We start from the raw sequence: 22,522 nt of genomic DNA on the forward strand, positions 1-22,522 counted from the left end.
CCAGTTCCGATCAACATGCTTTCAAAATCCGTAAAAAATATATTTTTCTTTGTCAGCAATATTGTTCCCAGAGGCTAACGGAAAATTTACAGTAACAGTTCTCAGCAGTAATTTTTAACTGCGGTCGGTAAAAAACGACCCACCTCATATTTTCTATTCCAATTTTCTGTCGTCACTTTATAGAATCTATCTTCTTACAAAGTGAGGATAAGAATCGTTTTAATCCCATTCTGTGTTTTGGAATTATTCTTAAGAACGAAAACAATCATAGGGCTACCTGTCACCTTTTACATCTCACCGATTTACTCCCTTCAACCCCTCCCCCAAATTTCTACATATACATCTACCGTATAGTACACTTTTCGAATCCTGATCATTCAGGTGTTATTTGAGACCATAAAGATTAAATGTTAGTAGTTACAAATATATAAGGTCGCAATATGATTGTCCTAAATTAAAATACACTATGTACACATTTCAAAAAGGATATCTGAACTCGTTGATTACAAATCTGAGGCTAATATTCCAATGTGGATTTTAAAATGAATACACGTTTAGCATACATTTTTGAGGACCCATACCTCCTTCAAAATTTACAACTTTACACATGGAAAAGGAATTGACAAGAAAAGTAAAGCTGGAAACAAGCGTTTTCTAAAACAGTAAAACAAAATTTGATTGTCGCAAATAAATTTATTCGAAAAACTGATTGTTTTCCACCTGGCAAATTAAGTATTGTTTTTTTTTAAGTTGTACTAAATTTAAAAAATGGTAGAAATATAAACCATTCTTTATGACAATTTTTTATTATTATGGTAATTATACGAAAGACAAATTTATCACCTATACATCGAGACAATATTCCTCAATTAGTGAAATTTGAATATACAATCGGAAATTAAGATTACACCTGCTATTTATACCTCAATCTTTTACGGCAATCTCTTGAAAATCAGGTAAACAGTGCATACCCCTTCGATAAACACTGTGAAAGATTCCTCCGTGACCACCTTTGGTCAGGAAACCAACCTCTCGTCAGTAGTGACAAAGCAAATTGCTCCTGAATTAGCTGATGATCTGACCTCCATCCATATCAGAATATATTAGGAACATTAGGTGCAGTCTCGCGAAATTTTATTCAACGTTTGTGATCATTATACACTTTTTGCGTCTGGATCCACTGAGTTGAGAAAGTCATTTGAATATAAATAATATTTGTTATATCAGCATTGCAAGTGTTGTCTATGTGTGCAACGTCTTATCGAAATAGAAACAAACATGTTGATTTCGAATATGCATGGTTGAAGGGTCTCAAGTGGGGTTTTAGGACCTGTGCCAACCAACATCCCCACCATGTGCGCCCCCCAACATCCCCAACATGTGCGCCCCCCCCCACTTTCTACATGCATAAGCGTGATGTACCTCTATCGATGTATGATCATTCGTTGAAATGTCTCATACAGCCCTAGGGGGTATCCTACATCGCCGATTCTTCACAAGAGTATACAAGACGAACAAAACTCGTCGCATGATGCTTAAGATATTGCCAGAAGCTACCGGAAACTACATAGCTTGAAAGATTAAATAAAACACTCCAAATTTCTCCGTTTAATTTTTCCCCACAGGTGATAAAGGCGCTAGTCATAGAATGAAATTTCAGAGGTCAAGGGCATTTTGACTTATGATCGGATGTGGTTTACAACAAAAAAAGTGTTCAGCAAAAATTTAACTTAAGTAAGAAGCAACCACTTCTGAATCTATAAAAGAAACCGCAAGATCGAATCCGTTCACAGACAACCAAGCTGATATATAATTACTTTCCGTACATAGCTATCGCAACATTATTGCTGAACCTTCAAATAAAAGGTATAATCTCGGTAATTATGTTTCTCCTAATTAGTGTGGTAACAGTTTTGTTGTTAATTTCCATTTCCAAATAGTTCAAAATTAGCATGTTTCACAGCAAGATAACAGAGTTGGTTTTAGGGGTAAAGAAGTAAACATTTTCCAAATGAATCAATTAAAACGAATTATCAAGGCTTAACTATCCAAAACTTTGTATCTTCGTATTTTCCTCCAAATTTTCTTTAGTTGAAGGTTCTATTATACATTTTAGTGGACTGAAACAAGAGAAATTCCCCTCCTATCCCGTTACAAAGCCGGTTGTCATGGCTTCTATAGAAGGCAATCAGGGAAAATATTGTTATACTGACATGTTTTCATTTTTATTTCATTAATTCAATAAAAAAACAAGTTTTTTTAACTGAAAGTAAGGAGCGACATTAAAACTTAAAACGAACAGAAATTACATCGTATATGAAAGGGGCTGCTTCCTCATCAACGCCCTGCTCTTTACGCTAAAGTTTGACTCTTTCTCTCAACTCTTCTTTTTAAAACAGTAAAAAACTTTAGCGTAAAGAGCGGGGCGTTGATGAGGAAGCAGCCCCTTTCATATACGATGTAATTTCTGTTCGTTTTAAGTTTTAATGTCGCTCCTTACTTTCAGTTTAAAAAAAATTGTTTTTTTTTTAATTTCTGAACGTTTTTGAATCAATGCATGTTTTGATTTTGGCTCTCCGCAGAGGAATAATTAAAATGAAATTTGCACATTTGTTTTTTTTTTGGCTAAATGGCTTTCTCATAATTTTGATCGAATGATTTTGAGAAAAAAAGAGCGGGAGAGGAAGCCTAGTTGCCCTCCGATTGTTTTGGTTGATTAAAAAGGCAACTAGACCTTTTAACTTTTTACGAATCTTTTTATTAGTAAACGATATACGTAACTCATAAATTAGCTTACGTAAAGAACTTTTGTATTATCATGTTTTTATTACATATATGAGGGGGTTCGGCCCCTCGGCAGTACCTCGCTCTTTACACTAAGGCTTAAATTTTGTCCCAATTCATTAAGAATTACCACTGAATCACAAAAGCCGTAGAATAAATAGTTGAAATTACTAAAAATACTTTAGCGTAAAGAGCGAGGTATTAAGAGGAGGTGAGCCCCTCATATGGGTAATAATTTCTGTTTGTTTTAAGTTTTAATGCTGCTCCTTACTTCCAGCTGAAAAATACTTTTTCATATTTATTTTTTCATTGTTTTTTTAATAATGCTAGTAAATCCTGCGCTCCCTTCATGGAAATTTTCTTCTCCCATGACAAATCCCTCGATGGAAAGCTCCCCCAGCATATCCCCCTCTTCTCAACCCCTCCCCAACCAAAAAATCCTCCTGAAAACGCCTGTACACTTCACAATAACCATTAGTATATGTAAGCACTGGTCAAAGTTTATAACTTGTTACCCCTCCCACGGGGACTGTAGGATCGTAAGTCGTCCCCAAAGACATAGTTATAAGATATTTCGACTACGCTGAATAAAACGGCTATCTCAGAATTTTGATCCGTTGACTTTGGGAAAATAATTAGCGTGGGAGGGGGCCTAGGTGCCCTCCAATTTTTTTGGTCACTTAAAAAGGACACTAGAACTTTTCATTTCCGTTAGAATGAGCCCTCTCGCAACATTCTAGGACAACTGGGTCGATACGATCACCCCTGGGGAAAAAAAAAACAAACAACCAAATAAACACGCATCCGTGATCTGCCTTCTGGCAAAAAATACAAAATTCCACATTTTTGTAGATAGGAGCTTGAAACTTCTACATTAGGGTTCTCTGAAATGCTGAATCTGATAGTGTGATTTTCGTTAAGATTCTATGACTTTTAAGGGGTGTTTCTCCCTATTTTCTGAAAAACACAAATTTTCTCAGGCTCGTAACTTTTGATGGGTAAGACTAAACTTGATGAAACTTATATATTTAAAATCAGCATTAAAATGCGAATCTTTGGATGTAGCTATTGGTATCAAAATTCCATTCTTTAGAGTTTTGGTTACTATTGAGCCGGGTCGTTCCTTACTACAGTTCGTTACCACGAACTGTTTGATTATGCCTATTTCTGCAGAGGTTGTAAAAACTTGTAAATCCTATCAGCAATGTGAGAACAATCTTAGAATTTTACTCTTATAAGTCGTGATAACCATAAGATCCCTAAGAGTGCCAAAAACCAGGGTCATTGAAGGGGGCCCAGCGATGGTATGCTGGAGCCACACCTGAGGGTGCCACTGTCAAGATCTTTTAAAAGGCGATTGCGTTAGGCACTTGCTAGTTTAAATAAGATTTTTCAGGAGAGGCAAGGCATGGCAGGAGGGGGAGGTTAATTTTTAGGTAAGACGCCCAGGTACCACCTTTTTTACGAATGGCGCTGCCACCACTATGTATATGCCTGCGCATAACATTGGGTTAAATGACCATATAATATTTCTTTTAACCTTCAGAGCTTTCAATTTCAAAACTTCTACATTTTTATTTCAAATTAAATTAACAAGAAAAAACCTTAGTAAAAGTAAATTTTCACTCATAAGCCACTTATATCACTTATAAGCGATAATATAATTATTTGATCACTGTATATTTCCTTTAACCACTTATCATTATTTCTAATATTAATTATGCGTTTTTCTAATCATGCAGGACACAGTATGAAATCTGATAAGTTAGTAAATTCAAATCCCATTCCTCTCCCTCTGGTTGAAATGATTGAATTTGTGTGGCGGGTTCATAACTTTTGCAATATATCTGCCATTAATAACGACAAGTGAGCCACCACCCCCTCTTTTGTTTTGGTGTAGTTTACACTTACATATGTACGAGTCCGCTAAGGAGAAAAAACATTACAATTACAATCCCCCCCCCCATTCCCGAATCCAGCAAAGGATTTTTTGAGTGAGGAGAACTATAATCATTATCCAATGTGGTGTTGGTTTAGTTTCAGTTAGATAATGGGAATATGTGCAAGCTTTTGCTTCAAAAATGATGTGATAGTTATTTATTGATGATTTGTGTTGTTGTTTTTTGTATGCCAATTTTTTAATTAAAAAAAAAGGTACTTGTGTCTTATAGCCACCACAACAAAGAAGCAAAGTTAGGTTAATCCTACTAAAACAATTATTTGTTTATAGTATTCAGAATAATTGTAGCTAATGCATTTTGCATACAGACCCACTTTACTTTACCCCCAACCCCCTAATGTGCTAATATATAGCCCAAATTATAGATTTTCAATACATTTTCCCAGCTCTAACTTCTTTTTCCAGCATTTTTCGTCACAGTTGATTCAGTTTCCAGGTAGGCCTACACGGGTTGAAACAAAAGAGAGGCATTGCAAAAATAGCTGGAAATTATATAATTTGGATTATATATTTGCACATTGGGGGGGTTGGGGGTAAGGTATAGCGGGTCTGCATCCAAAATGTATTGTTTCAATGGGATTAACCTACCTTCACTTCTTTAATGTGGTGGCTATAAGACACAAGTACCAAAACAAGAATCAATTAAAATTATAGTGATCGGTGCGGATTAATAATAGATTATATGTATACAAAACAAGCAGTTGGTTTTTTCGCACATTTAATTTAAGCATCCGATTAATGAAACTAATTTTACGAGTATCCTCTTCCGGTTTCTGCTGAATCAGGAATTTGGCACCAATGACCAGAAACGCTTGATTATTCTAAATTATCTATTTTAAGTACTCTGACAATGAGTTCTTTTTGTTGTTATTTATTGATGTGTGGGAAATTCATGTATTTACGCAACAATTTTGTCAGAAATTTTTTTTCTTAGACTATTTTTGCAAAGATTGGAAAATTTGTGACCATGAATTGCTTTAAAAAAAAGTAATCTAATTGTCAATAAAATATTTGTCTTAAAATAATCAAAATAATGTATTACCAAGTGGTTATTCAGACAATTTAACTAAAACTGTTTCATTTCAATAACTGTTTGCAAGAAATATCTTTTATTTATCTAACAGACTTCTACACGGGGACCTTTAGTAGCAAGATGTACATCTAGACAGTAATCAATTTCTTGCCATCTTCGCTGTGGAATAGCCTCATCAATGATGACAATGGCACAACGCCTCAAGTCCGCATATCTTGTTTAATACACGATATATTTTACAAAACCACATAAAAAGAAGCCCCAAGTAAAACCTGGTGAACGCAGTGGTCATGGAATTGGCCGTTTTTTTTTTCAATCCATCGATCTAAAAACGTTTGGTTGAGGAACTGACGAACATGCAGTCCTCAAAGTAGCGATATACCCTCTTGCTGAAAATGATAGATGGTCGCAAGTCATTCAGTTGCGGTGCCACATATTCAGTTAGAAATTCGAGAGTAGTAATTGTTGTAACGTTGAAGAAAAATAGACCAAGTGTCCGACAGAATATGATTTTACATCCCCCATTCACTCTTGGACTATGAAGAAGAAGCTTCTTAGTCAGAAGGGGTAGTTTTGATCCCCAAATTCTCCCATTCTGTCTGCCATATCTCAGTGGAACAGAAAAAGTTGCCTTGTTAACTTTTGCGAAGTTTCTGTGGCTTGTCATTTAGCTCAAGGGCTAGTAAGAGTTGCACTTTGTAAGCGTGCTACCTTAGCTCTTGCGCAGGACCTTGAGTTCAAATAAAGACTTCAATAACCAATTATTAAAACAAATTTAATTAGTCAACTTTTTTTGTGCAGAGATTTTAGAGATTTTGTGCATTTCAATAATTTCTTTTTACACTGTTATAAAGCTATGACATCTTTCAGCCCAATTTGTTAATTTAACAATATTATTCCGAATGATTCAGACTATATTCTAATTATTACATAGGGTTTTTACGTTAAAAACTGTTTCAATATGTCAGTTAAATTGTAAAAGGAAAACGCTTTGACTCTAATTGAATGCAATTTATACCTCTAGAGCAATTATGGACTAGTCCTAAACTGAAAAAAGCCCTTTTGTTTTTATGCATGCTGACTCGGCGACAAACAAATTTAACTTGGACATTCACAGCAATATCTGACGCCGGGAAGACCCGGAAAATAGTGTTGCCAATATTGCTAATCGTCTAGGGATCGCTTAAGAATTCGACGCTATATAGTTTTTCTGCTATACAAAAATATTGAAGGACTAAAATCGCCTTGCAATGAATTTAGCCTTTAAGAGAGAAAAGAAAGACACGATGTTACCTGCTCTAACTTGAACATCTCTTGAGACAATAGTTCCCACGGCGTTAGTGCCCTTGCAGCGATATGTTTGAGCATGAACTTCTTGTCTGTAATCTTCAGCTCGAAATGGAGGGAAAACTAGCGATCCAGAAGACTGAACCTAAAATACCATACAAATCAAAAATGATGCAGTGATGGTGGGTGGAAACAAAATGCCTCTGAATTTGTTTTCTGTCTTTTTACGAACAATTTTGATTAAACGCGATTCGCTCGAGGTTTCTGAATATTTCTGGTGAACCCAAATTACTTACCGGAGACGGTTACACGAAATATAAAAAGCAAAAAAAACTTTTGAAACTCGAAACAGGCTCTTTTGAGATTCCGTTATAAAAACAAAATATTTCGTTTATGAGAGGGGTTGCCCTCTCCTCAAACTCCTTGCTCGTTATGCTGAAGTTGTTCATTACTTTGAAAAAGCTTCTTATTCTAACTCAACGGCCCTTGTGTTTCAACAGTTGTTCTTAAAGAATTTTCAGAAAAAGTCAAACTTGTTGGATTGTAGTTAAAATTCTGGACATAATTCGTGTGATGTATCAATTACTATTAAAATCTCTTTTTTAGAGTGTTGGTTACTATTGGTCCGAGTCACTCCTTACTTACAGCTTTTTACCATGGACAATGTGAACAAAAGACTGTAAGTGCTGGTCACAAAATTACTCCAAATATTTAGGAAATTTCTGAGATCAGTTCTCATAAACAAAAAAAAAACATCTAGAAAGAATATTTGCTGCAAAACCTCGTATGATATACCCACATATGCCTCGGTATTTTGTCCAAAAATACCCCAGATCATCCTACGTTTATTCCATCCTTTAAATCTACAAGGCTTGAGTCAAGAAATTCTAAAATTGGGCAATGATTATTTTACTGAATTTCTCCAATCCCATGTTTGGTTAACATTCTTGGTATTTTCAAGTTTGTATGACTGAAAGACAACTTTGTAAAACGTTTTACAACAGCTTTGTAAGAATGTTGCATCTGGAATGAGCTCCTAAGACCAAGTGAGGTTGTCCTTGACAACCCATCTTTTTATTCCCCCAGGCACAACTTCTTCACTTCAGATTCCTTCAGGCACAAGTAGGTTCAACAGACACAACCATAGGGAGAAAAACCAGGTAAAATGGTTGACTATTAGCATATCAGACCCTGCGTTTTAGTGGCTTCTGGCAATTGAAATTGCCAGAATACCCTTCGAAGACATTAGGTATATACTAATTTTAATTTTAGGTTAATTTTACATTCATAGATGGAATCAGCATAAAAAAATATGTTACTTTTGTGTAAATACTGTTATTTAAGTTCTGTATATCTAGCGCCTCGATTTCCACTGGTAAGGGTCCTTTTTACTTGCCTTTCATCCTCACCAAGGATTTAATTCCTACAGTTGTGAGTAGCCTAAATTATACAAAATACATAAATTTTAAAGCCTGACAGTCCATTACAGCAAGGGACAAATAGGTGCTAATTTTTGCATAAATATGGAGCCGAATTTTCGTGACTTTAACTTGTCATGTGCTTTTAGTCGCACACAATTCAATGCACGCATAGAGGATACACTTAATTTCAGAGGTCACGGTCGCTGCAGTCTAATGGCTCCTAATTAAATACTATTCTACCTATCCCTTTTGTGGGTTGAGTTTTATACTAATTTAATATTATATTAAGCTATTTCTTCTATTCAATAATAACAATCGAAAAGCACACAACAAACGACTATACGACAAGAATGGAGTAAATTATTCATCTTTTCTAGTAATCACTGAATTGATTGCATTGTGGCTATTATTATTCAATTGTGATACTATTTTTTTTTTTTTTTTTTTTTGTATCTTAGATCGATCATTTGAGACAAATCTGAATACTTTGAAGTGTTAAATACTCTGAAGTGGAGCTCCTTCTTTCCGATAAATTTGACTAGCCATAAATTTATTTCTATGAAATCGAAGAAACGTTAGATGACTTAAACAGTGGCGCCAATTTGGGGAAAGGCCATTTGCTCCCTCAAGATTTTTCGCCCAATTAGATTAAAAAAAAAAATATTCTATTTGTATTGGAGAAAATCTTTTTTTTTGTATTTTAATTGAAACAAATAGAAAAAAAAATCCTCCCCTCTAGATTTTTGAAAAATATATTAAACCCTCTCCTCAACATTTGCGTGAATGTGTGCAAATGGGCTTACAGTAAAAATTCAGATTTTCGTATAAAAATAAGGCAAGGTTATAAAAAAAACGTCAAAACATAGGATTCCCAGATTAAACATATGTGGATAAATGTCAAATTCCAAAGTTAAATATCAAAAGTTAAGACATCAATTTCTTCTTCTAGGTCATTATCCTATAAAAGACTGTTGCTAATTAGTTACGATAAATTAACCCCCTTTAGCTAATTATAGTAAAATTATTTTTACCACGGTGTTCTGTTCAGCGCTAGAGTTGACAGCTAGTATCAGCTACTGATTTGTGGTTGGTCCGCTGAGCTTATTTTAATGTATTAACTTTGACTTTATTAGCTTCGACGTTATTGTAAAAGTAAATTATTGCCAAATTGGGAGGAACTGATTTTGTCATGTCATTTGAGAGGCTATCGGAGAAGCTGTTCAAAGATATTTTATACACTTTATAGCATTATCACAATCTCATCAGGCTGAGTTCACAGTTGCGATTTTTGTTGATTTTTTGTTAGTCTTTTTTCCTGTCATTTGTACAATTTTCTTGTTTGTCTTTTTTTTTATTGTACTTCTTTTTATTTATTTTTTTCATTGCCACTCCACTGTTTTCAAGATTTTGTATAATGGGTAGAAATACTTATTATTCCATCAGTCGATTGGCAGATTTGGCAGAACTACATTCATAACTTGGATAAACAACGAGATTCAGCTTGAAACAACACCAATAGGAAATTTGTGATAGCTTATTTCATTATTACACATCTACAGTGATGAGTAAAAACTAACGAACCTGCCGCAGTCCAGGTACGTCGGAAACTTTAGTACCATCTTGGAGTACCCAGATGATTTCCGGCTGAGGATTTCCTGTGGCGGCGCATTCTATTACAGTTCCAGTTGTATTAGAAAAATCGATCCGATTCCTAGGCTCAGTCAGAAACACAGGACCAGATGTTATGTCATCTCCAGATGTTATTCCTGAAAAATACATAAGCTCATTACATACTGAAAGGTGGAAGCTTGGTTTAAGAATACAAATTTTACAACAATAACGATGGCTTTACATCGTGATCAGTTATATATGCATACAGACAAGATGCGAGTCTTAATCCACCGGAAAGGAATTCCTGATGAGAAGAAAGGGATACTTCAAAAATTGAAAAGCCATATTTAGGTCCAAAATTTTCATACGGTGACTCCCCTTTTCCCGTATTTTGGTAAACAACATAAGACACATAAATGCACAATCGTAATACCATTTATAATCACAACAAACAAGGAGAAAAAACTTTATTCGCTTTTTAGAAGATCAAATTTGGGTGTTTTAACTAACAGTTTTCATTTTTCTTTTACTTATTCCTTTTTTCGCTATTTAGAAGATGAAATTTAGGTGGTTTACTTTGACAGCTTTTATCATAAAGAGCATGGATGCCCACGGGATGGAGCAAATCAGGCATCCTAAACCCCTTTTAGAGCACTGAAATTAAACAAAAGTTCGAATTTTAGCGGAGTGTGACACCGAATTAACATCCTTAAAAAGTAGAGCCCCTTAATATTTTCCCATGAAGGGAAGGAGGGTGGTCTGAAATGTGAAAACAAAGTTTTCAAGCCATAGTTTTCACGTTTTCCTCGAAAAAGATATTCTTTGAACAAGTCTTTTTCTTATGGGATACCCACGCTTTGTCCCTCTTCTACGAAGCTGAGCACACGAATACAATAGTTTGTGCCACAGTAAAAACACTTCCAATAATAAAAAGGAAGCTGTCACCCCTGAGCAGACATATTGCATGCCCGATCCAAATGCATTTCACTAGTCCCGGTGATGAGGAATTAGGAGGTAAATTCTATTATCCCCCCCCCCCATATTTATCTGAAAGATTTTCAAAAGAAAGTTAGAACATATCGACCTAAGATACAGATTTTGCCACTTCAAATATCCCAGGCCCTGCGCCGCCAAAAGACCCAGAGACCTTCCTCCAGTAGCTGGGATGCAACTATGCAGTACCGTAAATAAATTAAAAAGTCTCAAGTGAATCAACGTCATATAAAGATTAAACATGGCTACTTATTAATAAATCTTTGTTCTACATGGACAGCAGCATACGGTACATGTTTAAGGTATATATGCACATATCTTATACTAATAGTTCTATTCTAAATTGACTGGATATTAATTTAGAACGTATGTACACACATTTTGCCACCACAAGTTCTACTCCCATTTTTTAGGCAGCAAAAGAGGTTGCTCAACAGTGAAGTGTGGGTTTCTGCCATTTTGATACAAAAAAAATGACCGGGAGAGAATCAAAGCAATTAAAGAGGGAAAACCCGATATAGCCAATCGGTAGAGAATTGTCGAAAAACTCTCAGATAACCTTCCAGTTTCAGAGGCCACAACGCATCGCGGAGCCGCACCCGTCCCTATACATATATGCAGTTCATTCGGAATAAACGGCTATTATATGTAACTATTTTAAACTTTATGTGACTGAGATGGTTCGTTCCAGGCCCAATTCAGTTAAATCTCAGATTTCGGAAAGCCCGATTCTCCCAAATATAGGTTAAGAATTCAAGAATTCTTAAGCAACTCGTGAGCTGCTACATCTGCTTTTCCACTACAAAAACTATTTAAACCATTAGGAAAAGCCATTTTATGCCGCCCTAAGACTCGGTTCTTTGTAAATATATGTTAATATTAAAATACACAAAATAAAGCAATATATGAAAAACACGAAGTGTGTGCAGGTTCATCAAAGCTCAATGCTCTTTAAGAGGGGAAGTGTCAGAGGTTGGCACTTCAGAAACTGAAATCACGTTCAATGAACATTACCTAAAGGGCGCATATAAAGACATGCTATAGGAAAAACCGTAAAAAGGAAAACCATTTAGACCATTAGGAAAAACCATTTTATGCCACCTTAAGACTCAGTTCTTTGTAAATAAGTGTTAATATTAAAATGCATAATATAAAACAATATATGATTAACACACAGTCTGTGCAGGTTATCAGAGGTCAGTGCCCTTTGAAAGGGGAAGTGTCAGAGGCTGGTACTTCAGAAAACGAAGGAGGGGAGAGATTTTTGAATTGAGTGGATTTTATACACCACTTTTTAAAAGTTTCTGATTAACCGGGTATCAAGAGTTTTCATTCACTGGTATGTTGGCCCTATTTTATCACAACTGATGTTTTTCGGCAGAAAATGTCACTTTATTGCGGCGCCATCTCTTTCGTGATGAAAAGTGCCTCCAGTACATTTAACCTCCGTTCAAATGAGGCCCTTTATGATATTAAAGATCTCTGGTTTGATACGATTACATCTATAAAAAAAAGAGACACAACAGTATGCCATCCGTGCAAAAATACGATTTCAAATGATTTTCAAGATGGACGACTGTGAACCTCCAGTTATAGATACAGTTAACCATACAATTTATTGGTTATCTCAGAATTTTATCTCAGGTATTTTCATCCTATTTGAACCAAAACTGATGAATTGCAACACAAAATGGTAGAGAATGTCACTTTGATATGGTGCAACTTATTTTCTTACTTAATACGCCATTCTTTCCAAATGAACCGTATCCCAATATTCTGCGACCACTAGTCTTATACGATAACACCTGGGGAAAAGGAAAGAAAAAATGATTTTCAATTTTGATCAAGGTGGAGGACTTTAAAACCCCATTTCAGGATATCTTCAGAATGGCGACATTAAGGTTTTTCCTTTCGATTTGACGTCATTTTGAGGGGTTTCAAGCTCATTATAGAACTTCGCAAAGATTTCTTCTCGTAGTTATATATTACCAGTCAGATTAATCTGGATGAAAATTACAATTTCCATAATAGTGCTATTTAAAAAATATTTTACACTATGCAGCTTCCTTAAAACATCGTTTTCTACTTGGCTACAATGAGTAGTGGTTCGCTCTCAACTACTAGAGCTCTGAAGCTACTGCTAGAGCTGTAACCACAATTTATATTGCGGAATATTTTAGTGACATTAATCTAGGTTATTTTAGCTGTTATCTTCTCAGGAACGCTAGATGGTAGAAGATTTTATCCTCGACAGAACTAGACAGAGTTGGCAGTTTTGTTAGCTTGGATATTCTATGATAACATAGCAAACACAATATGTTGTAGAGTCATTGGTACTTGTCGGTTATTGGAAACACACCCAAAAAGTGAAGTTAGGTTAATTCTTATAAAAAATAACAAAACATGATGATAAAATAATACTTTTAAACAAAACTATGGACACGACCAATCGACCAAGTGGTCCTAGAATGTCGCAAGAGGGCTCATTCTAACGGAAATGAAAAGTTCCAGTGCCCTTTTTAAGTGACCGAAAAATTGGAGGGCACCTAGGCCCCCTCCCGCACTCATTTTTCTCCAAAGTCAACGGATCAAAATTTTGAGATAGCCATTTTGTTCCGCATAGTCAAAAACCATAATAACTATGTCTCTGGGGATGACTTACTCCCCCACAGTCCCTGGGGGAGGTACTGCAAGTTACAAACTTTGACCAGTGTTTACATATAACAATGGTTATTGGGAAGTGTACAGACGTTTTCAGGGGGATTGTTTTGGTTTGGGTGTGGGGTTAAGGGGAGGGGGCTATGTGGGAGGATCTTTCTTTGGAGAAATATGTCATGGGAGAAGAGAAATTCAATGAAAAGGGCGCAGGATTTTCTAAAACTACTATAAAAAAAAACAATGAAAAAATAAACATGAAAAAGTTTTTTCACTTAATAGTAAGGAGTAGCATTGAAACTTAAAACGAACAGAGATTATTACGCATATGAGGGGTTCTAAAAATGCTTTATCATAAAGAGCGAGGTATTTAGGAGGAGATAAATACCTCGCTCTTTATGCTAAAATATTTTTAGTAATTTCAACTATTTATTCTACGGCCTTTCTGATTCAGGGGTCACTCTTAAAGAATTGAGACAAAACTTACGATTTAGTGTAAAGAGCGAGGCATTAACGAGGGTACAAACACCCTTATATACATAATAAAATATAAGAATATAAAAGTTTGTTACGTAAGTTAATTCTACGTAAGTTACGTATATTTTTTAGTAGCATTTAGTAGCCTAGTAGCATAGAGACACTTCTTGTGATATCATTTGTGTTATAGATACGATCCTGAATCTTTCATCCACAGAACTTGAATACTTCCCAAGAGGCCGAGAATTCAATAATCTAGAATTGTACCAGAATCACTAGCGAAATGAACTTACTTGAGGTACCAAGGACAGTGTAAGTGAATTCTGATTGTTTGAATTGGTTATTTGGAAACTTAAACAACCACATATATCCTAAAGCATTAGGATAAAATTGGATAAAAGGATATTAGGATATAAGGATATAAATAGGATATAAATAAGGATATAGGAGGAGATAAATACCTCGCTCTTTATGCTAAGGAGTAGCATTGAAACTTAAAACGAACAGTGATTATTACGCATATGAGGGGTTCTAAAAATACTTTAGCATAAAGAGCGAGGTATTTAGGAGGAGATAAATACCTCGCTCTTTATGTTAAAGTATTTTTAGTAATTTCAACTATTTATTCTACGGCCTTTCTGATTCAGGGGTCATTCTTAAAGAATTGAGACAAAACTTACGATTTGGTGTACAGAGCGAGGCATTAACGAGGGTACAAACCCCCTTATATACATAATAAAAATATAAGAATATAAAAGTTTGTTACGTAAGTTAATTCTTAAGTTGCGTATATTTTTTACTAATAAAAACGTTCGTTAAAAATTAAAAGTTATAGTTGCCTTTGAAAGCTTAAAAAGTAGAATTGTGGCAAAGAGTCAAACTTTAGCGTAAAGAGCGAGGCGTTGAGGAGGGGACAACCCATTTCATATACGGAGCAATTTCTGTTCGTTCTAAGTTTTAATGTCGCTCCTTACTTACAGTTAAAAAAAACTACTTTTTCTTATATTTAATAACCGAAAAGAGCCGAGATATTATCTAGTACAATGAGAATTAAAACAAGTAGGATAAACACTTCCTTGTAAACGAACGTATTATAGCACGTTCAAGGGACATATTCAGGAAAAAAAGTATTTAAACAAACAAAAAAAAAGTTTCGAATTTCCTTGTTCAAACACTATAAAAATCACTTTCTCGAGCAAGATTATGGAGAAGAATTTTATAATTAAAATTACTCTATTTCGTAATAATATGGTAAGTCTTTCGAAATTCAAGGAAAATGAGGACACTTCAAGGAAGTTTGTGCAAAAATAGAAAATGGTGTTTGGTTTGCTTTCCTCGCAACTTATCTCAAACAGTTCGTGGTACCGAACTGTAAGTAAGGAGTGATGCGGCTCAATAGTAACCGAAACTCTAAGCAGCAGAGTCTTAATAACAATAGATGCATCAAAAGAATCAAATTTTGATACTGATTCAAATATGTAAAAAATATGTATTCATCAAATTTAATGTTACCCATCAAAAGTTTTGAGCCTGAGAAAATTCACCCATTTTTTTAAGAAGCTGGGAAACATCCCCAAAACATCAAGTGATCTTACTGAAAATGACATCATCAGATTCAACATACCAGAGAACCCTACTATAGAGGTTTCAAGCTTTTATGTATAAAAATGAGGATTTTTTTTTAGCCTGAACAAAGATCAAGGATTCATGTTTAGTTGATTTTTTTTTTCCCAGGGGTGATCGTGCCGAGCCAGTGATCGTAGAAGACCGGGATAGGGCTCATTTGATTGGAAATCAGAAGTTCTAGGCCAATTTTAATGTGACCAAAAATATTGGAGGACAGCTCAATTTTTCCCCAAAGTCAACCGATCAAAATTTTGAGATAGCAATTTTTTAGCATAATCAAAAAATATAATCGCTATTTCTTTGAGGATGCCCCGGAGGAAGGGCTGAATGCTATGAACTTTGCCCATTATTTATATACGGTATAATATTCATATAGGGAAGTATAAACGTTTTTCAGGGTCGATTTTTCTATTAAGGGGGGGGGGGGGTGTTACATGGGAGAATTTTCCCATGGAGAAATTTTTCATGGGGGAAGGGGAATTTCCATGGAGGGAGAGCCGGATTTCCCAGCATTATCTGAAAATGATCAGAAATTAAATAAAAAACAAGTTTTTCAACTAAAAGTAAGGAGCTACGTTAAAACTTAAAACGAACAGAAATTATTACGTACATGAGAGGGGCCACCCTCTCCTCAATACCTTGCTCTTTGCACTTAAGTTTTTTCAGAGTTTTTAAGAGAGCTTATTATTTAAATGAAACGGCCTTTGTGACTCTGGAGTCATTCTTAAATAACTGGAACAAAAACTCGAACTTTAGCACAAAGAGCGAGGCATTGAAGAGAGGGTGACCCCCTTCATGTACGTAATAATTTCCGTTTTTTTAAGTTTTAACGTAGCTCCTTACTTTCAGTTGAAAAAACTTGTTTTTCTGTTGTTGTTTTTTTTTTTTAATATCAGGGAGGCACGTATACTCTGGCTCTTTTTTTGTAAATGAGACGTGGAAAAAATAAGAAAAGACGAATCATATGAATATAGCAGAAATATGAAAAAATGTAAGAATTACAAGATCTGCTCTAAGTTCCCAGTGTCAAACATTACTATTTCAACTTCCATTGTGTTTTAAGATGTTTTCTCGAAAAGCAAGTTTAACCACGGGAAATATCTTTCTGGACCTTCTCAGTATTTTCTTTTTTTTTATTTTTTGAAAGGGGTTCAAATCCTCAAAATCTCTTTTTTGTTCGGTCAATGATCATGTAGTGATCCTTTAGAAAATGTTGACCAAGTTGTATGAGATGTATCAACTTGGCGCCATATCATTCCACAGCCTTTGCTGTTCTTTAGGGTAATGTCTATCAAAATAACCCTGTAAACCGGAATAATTCCACAACGAAGCAGCGACTACTCTCGCTTCTTACCCTAGCCACGGTGATATTGCTTACGTACAGGGTCCCAATGAGTTTACCACAGAGAATAGGATCCTCAGGAGAGTTTTTCTATAAGCTGGAGCAGGATTTTGTTCATAATCTATCAAGCTTGGAACTACAGTGATATGACAATTTAGACAATTCAGATTGTAGCGCCTCTACAATCCCCTATCTTCATATTTATTTTTTTAATAAAATTACCTCTGCTGGTAATTTTTGGAAAAATTGGGTCTTATTACTCCCGTGGAAAAGAAAGGTAGTAAGCAAGATTTTGGTGATGTCCAAATCCAGTTTACAGCTTAAAATAGAGCCTATTAAAATAATTTGATTCAAATTGAGAATGTAAAATATATGCGCAAGTCACAATATATTTTTTTCATGCGGTCTTTTGGTTTTCTCCTACTACGCGTAACGTTACTGCGGCTCTTAGAACTAGTCCAGCGCTAGCAACAATCCGAAAATAAAAAAAAAGAAACAAGAGCAATTACTAATATTTTCGCCAAAATGAAAGCTTTTTAGCTGAAGGGTTGAAAGAAAAGATAAACCCAGATGATAATCTTGGACAATTTGAAAACATGCCTTCTACATTTGACACCAACAAGTTTACTTTCCGAACACAATAGGCAATAAACTTGAAAAACCAAATACCTGGCTCCATCTAATAGCAGTGAACATACAAAACGCTTTTGTTTTAATTAGGCGCAAAACACTGATAGAAAAATCTCCAATGAATCTACTGTTGACATCTACTCAATTAGAATTATTACCTCTTCTTATTACTAGAACAAAAGCGGATAAATACATAAGCAGATATTCAGATCCTCTATCTTAGAAATAGCAATCATATTCTTTTCATTTACTTAGGTGATAAAGATTATAATTTTTTCTACATAATTTTCTTGAACTATTTCACAAGTTAACTATTTCTCAAAACTTCTACTCATCTCACCTTGAATCTAATTAGCCTACCACTAATGACTGGTTAGAATTTCTTATTAACACTGCTTTTTGATGAATCTCTCAACAGATGATTCATCTTTAACTAGGAAAACTCCAAACTGACTACCTCATCTCAGTTTCATAACATTCTCAATTTCTTAACAATACAATGGATAAATGATTTTATCCATTTTATTGTTAAGAAATTGAGAATGTTAGAAACCATTAGTTGTTAAACCTTTAATGTTAGAATTGTTAAGAAACCTAGTTGGTGGGGCGCTTCGCGCCCCCCCAAGCCCCCCCGCGCGCGTAAGTCGTTACGCGCCATATTAGTTACGCGCCATTGTAGTTGTGTCCCTGTGTCCCATCTGTGAATAGAGATAGATATAAATATATGTTTTTAACTACGTAAAACATGCGAATATACAACATTCTTCGCTGTCCCATTGTCCGTGCATATAAATAGATTGTCAGGTTTACTGACTCTTGAACATGCAACATATAATTGTCCATGGGAAAAACAATCCGTATTCAGATCTATACCTCATTATTCTAATGATGTGTCCCTGTGTCCTGGTCGTCATTTATATTCCCTGTGTCCCGGTCGTCATTTGTGTCCCGGTTTGTAATTTCTCTTTGAGTGTCCCGGTCGTCATTTATATTCCCTGTGTCCCGGTCGTCATTTGTGTCCCGGTGTCCCGGTCTGTAATTTCTATTCGAACAATCCCTGTGTCCCGGTCGTCATTTATATATCCTGCCTGTGCCGCCGGCGTCCCCGTTGTAGTTGTGTCCCTGTGTCCCGGTCGTCATTTATATTCCCTGTGTCCCGGTCGTGATTTGTGTCTGGGTGTCCCAGTGTGTAATTTCTCTTTGAGGTTCCCGGTCGTCACTTATATTCCCTCTGTCTCGGTCGTCATTTGTGTCCCGGTCTGTAATTTCTCTTTGAGTGTTTTTTCTTTTTAGTTTTTTACCTTTTTTCTTTTTTCAGTTTTCTTTTTCTTCTTTATTTTTCAGCGTCACTATGAAGTACATATCGACGAACCTTTGTTTTTTTAACTTAAATCTGGTAGGCATTGATGACCTTATCCAAGTCAAAATCCCAAACCCAATCATCATCGCTATCATTTTCAGTTTTGATATGTTTTGACTCTCGTATATATATATATATATATATATATATATATATATATGCCATTATAGGTTCTTCAGTCATTTTACAATTAAACATTTTTTCCGTGAACAAATGTCTTAAATACCGTTAATGACGTCACCGTCATAGCAAAAATGACAACAACTAATTTCATGACGTCAGCCGACACAGAAACATGACGTCACCTGATCCACAGACAGACAGACAGACAACTTATTTTTATATATATAGATATATTTTATACTTTATATTTTATACTTTATACTTTATATATATATATATATATATATATATATATATATATATATATATATATATATATATATATATATATATGTATATATATGTATATATGTATATATATATGTATATATATGTATATATATATATATATATATATATATATATATATATATATATATATATATATGTGGGGGCGCTTCGCCCCCCCCCAAGCCCCCCCGCGCGCGTAAGTCGTTACGTGCCATATTAGTTACGCGCCATTGTAGTTGTGTCCCTGTGCCCCACCTGTGAATATAGATAGATATACATATATATATATATATATATATATATATATATATATATATATATATATATATATATATATATATATATATATATATATATATACATATATATATATATATATATATATATATGTATATATATATATATATATATATATATATATATATATATATATATATATTTAACTACGTAAAACTTGCAAATAGATAACATTCTTTGCTGTCCCATTGTCTGTCCATATAAATAGATTTTCAGGTTTACCAACTCTTGAACATGCAACATATTAATTGTCCATGGGAAAACAATCCGTATTCAGATCTATACCGCATTTTTCTAACGATTGCCCTTGAGCTTTGTTGATGGTGATTGCTAATTGAACATTCCCTGTGTCCCCGTCGTCATTTATATATCCCCCTGTGCCCCCGGCATCCCCGCTGTAGTTGTGTCCCTGTGTCCTGGTCGTCATTTATATTCCCTGTGTCCCGGTCGTCATTTGTGTCCCCGTATCCCAGTCTGAAATTTCTCTTTGAGTGTCCCGGTCGTCATTTATATTCCCTCTGTCCCGGTGTCCCGGTCTGTAGTGTCATCTTATAATGACGTCATATACAAAGCCTTATATACTTATAATGACGTCAAATGCAAACCCACAAACAAACAAACATGCATATATACAAATTATCTATCTATCTATATATATAAAAATAAGTTGTCTGTCTATGTGTCTGTCTGTCAGGTGACGTCCGTGATATAAAACGCATCCGTGATCTGCCTTCTGGCAAAAAAAAACAAAATTCCACATTTTTGTAGATAGGAGCTTGAAACTTCTACAATAGGGTTCTCTGATACGCTGAATCTGATGGTGTGATTTTCGTTAAGATTCTATTAAAATCAGCATTAAAATGCAATTCTTTTGATGTAGCTATTGGTATCAAAATTTCATTTTTTAGAGTTTTGGTTACTATTGAGCCGGGACGCTCCTTACTAAAATTTGTTACCACTGTTTGAAAAAAAAATTAACTGAAAGTAAGAAGCGACATTAAAACTTAAAACGAACAGAAGTTACTCCGTATATGAAAGGGGCTGTTCCCTCCTAAACGCCCCATGCTAAAGTTTGACTCTTTCTCTCAACTCTCCTTTTTAAAACAGTAAAAAACTTTAGCGTAAAGAAGGGGGCGTTGAGTAGGGAACAGCCCTTTTCACATACGGAGTAATTTCTGTTCGCTTTAAGTTTTAATGTCACTCCTTACATTCAGTTAAAAAAAACTTGTTTTTTATTTAATATTTGAACGTTTTTGAATTAATGCATGTTTTAATTTTGGCTCTCCGCATATAAATAATTAAAACGAAATTAGCATTTAATTTTGTTTTGGCTAAATGGCTTTCTCATAGTTTTGATTGGAAGATTGTGAGAAAAAAAGAGCGGGAGAGGAGGCCTAGTTACCCTCCAATTTTCGGTTGCTTAAAAAGGCAACTAGAACTTTAAATTTTTTACGAACGTTTTTATTAGTAAAAAATACACATAACTTACGAGTTAACTTACGTAACGAACTTATATATTCGTACATTTTTATTGCGTATATGAGGGGGTTCACCCCCTCGTCAATTCCCCGCTCTTTACAGTAAAGCTAAAATTTTGTCCCAATTCCTTAAGAATGACTAATCACAAAGGCCGTAGAATAAATATTTGAAATTACTAAAAATACTTTAGCATAAAGAGCAAGGTATTAGGAGGAGGTGGTCTCCTCATATGCGTAATAATTTCTGTTTGTTTTAAGTTCTAATGCTGCTCCTTACTTTCAGTTAAAAAAAAACTTTTTCATATTTATTTTTTCATTGTTTTTTTTTAAATGATACTAGAAAATCCTGTGCCCCCTTCATGGAAATCCTTTCCCCCATTACAAATTCCTCCAAGAAAGATCCCCCATGTAACCCTCTCCCCTCAACCACTTCCTCCCCCATTAAAAAATCCCCCTCATACGTCTTTACACTTCGCAATAACCATTACTATATATAAACACTGGTCAAAGTTTGTAACTAGCAGCCCTTCCCACAGGGACTGTGGGAGAGTAAGCCATCCTCAAAGACACAGTTATTAGGTTTTACGACTATGCTGAAGAAAACGGATATCTCAGAATTTTGATCCCTTGACTTTTAGAGGAAAATGAGCGTGGGAGTGGGCCTAGGTGCTCTCTAATTTTTTGGTCACTTAAAAAGGGCACTAGAACTTTGCTGTTGTTGTTCTTCCGTTAGAGTGAGCCCCCTCGCGACAGACCACTGGGTCGATACAATTACCCTGAAAAAAAAAAAAAAAAAAAAAAAAAAAACAAAGAAATAAACACGCATCCGTGCTCTGTCTTCTGGCAAAAAAAAATACATAATTCCACATTTTTGTAGATAGGAGCTTGAAACTTCTACAGTAGGGTTGTCTGATACACTAAATCTGATGGTGTGATTTTCGTTAAGATTCCATGACTTTTAGGGGTTGTTTTCCTATTTTCTAAAATAAAGCAAATTTTCTCAGGCTCGTAACTTTTGATTGGTAAGACTAAACTTGATGAAATTTATGTATTTAATATCAGCGTTAAAATGCAATTCTTTTGATGTAACTATTGGTATCAAAATTCCGTTTTTCTTTCGAATTTCGGTTACTATTGAGCCGGGTTGCTCCTTACTACAGTTCGTTACCACGAAC

General features: G+C 35.0%; 1 protein-coding gene across 50 annotated transcripts in view; it reads right to left on the reverse strand.

The window, feature by feature from the left end:
* The window catches only part of LOC136029210 (cell adhesion molecule Dscam1-like), a 204,323-nt gene that overhangs the window by 155,705 nt on the left and 26,096 nt on the right, over window positions 1–22,522 (reverse strand). For all 50 annotated transcript variants that reach the window (XM_065707384.1, XM_065707382.1, XM_065707397.1 and 47 more), the window contains exons 2-3: window positions 10,067–10,251; window positions 7,071–7,209 (exon numbers count right to left, since the gene is read on the reverse strand). In XM_065707384.1, coding sequence (XP_065563456.1) covers window positions 7,071–7,209; window positions 10,067–10,251 — 324 coding nt within the window. The remainder of the gene's footprint in view (window positions 1–7,070; window positions 7,210–10,066; window positions 10,252–22,522) is intronic.

Source organism: Artemia franciscana, chromosome 7, assembly GCF_032884065.1.
Source record: "Artemia franciscana chromosome 7, ASM3288406v1, whole genome shotgun sequence".
Lineage (NCBI taxonomy): Eukaryota > Metazoa > Arthropoda > Branchiopoda > Anostraca > Artemiidae > Artemia > Artemia franciscana.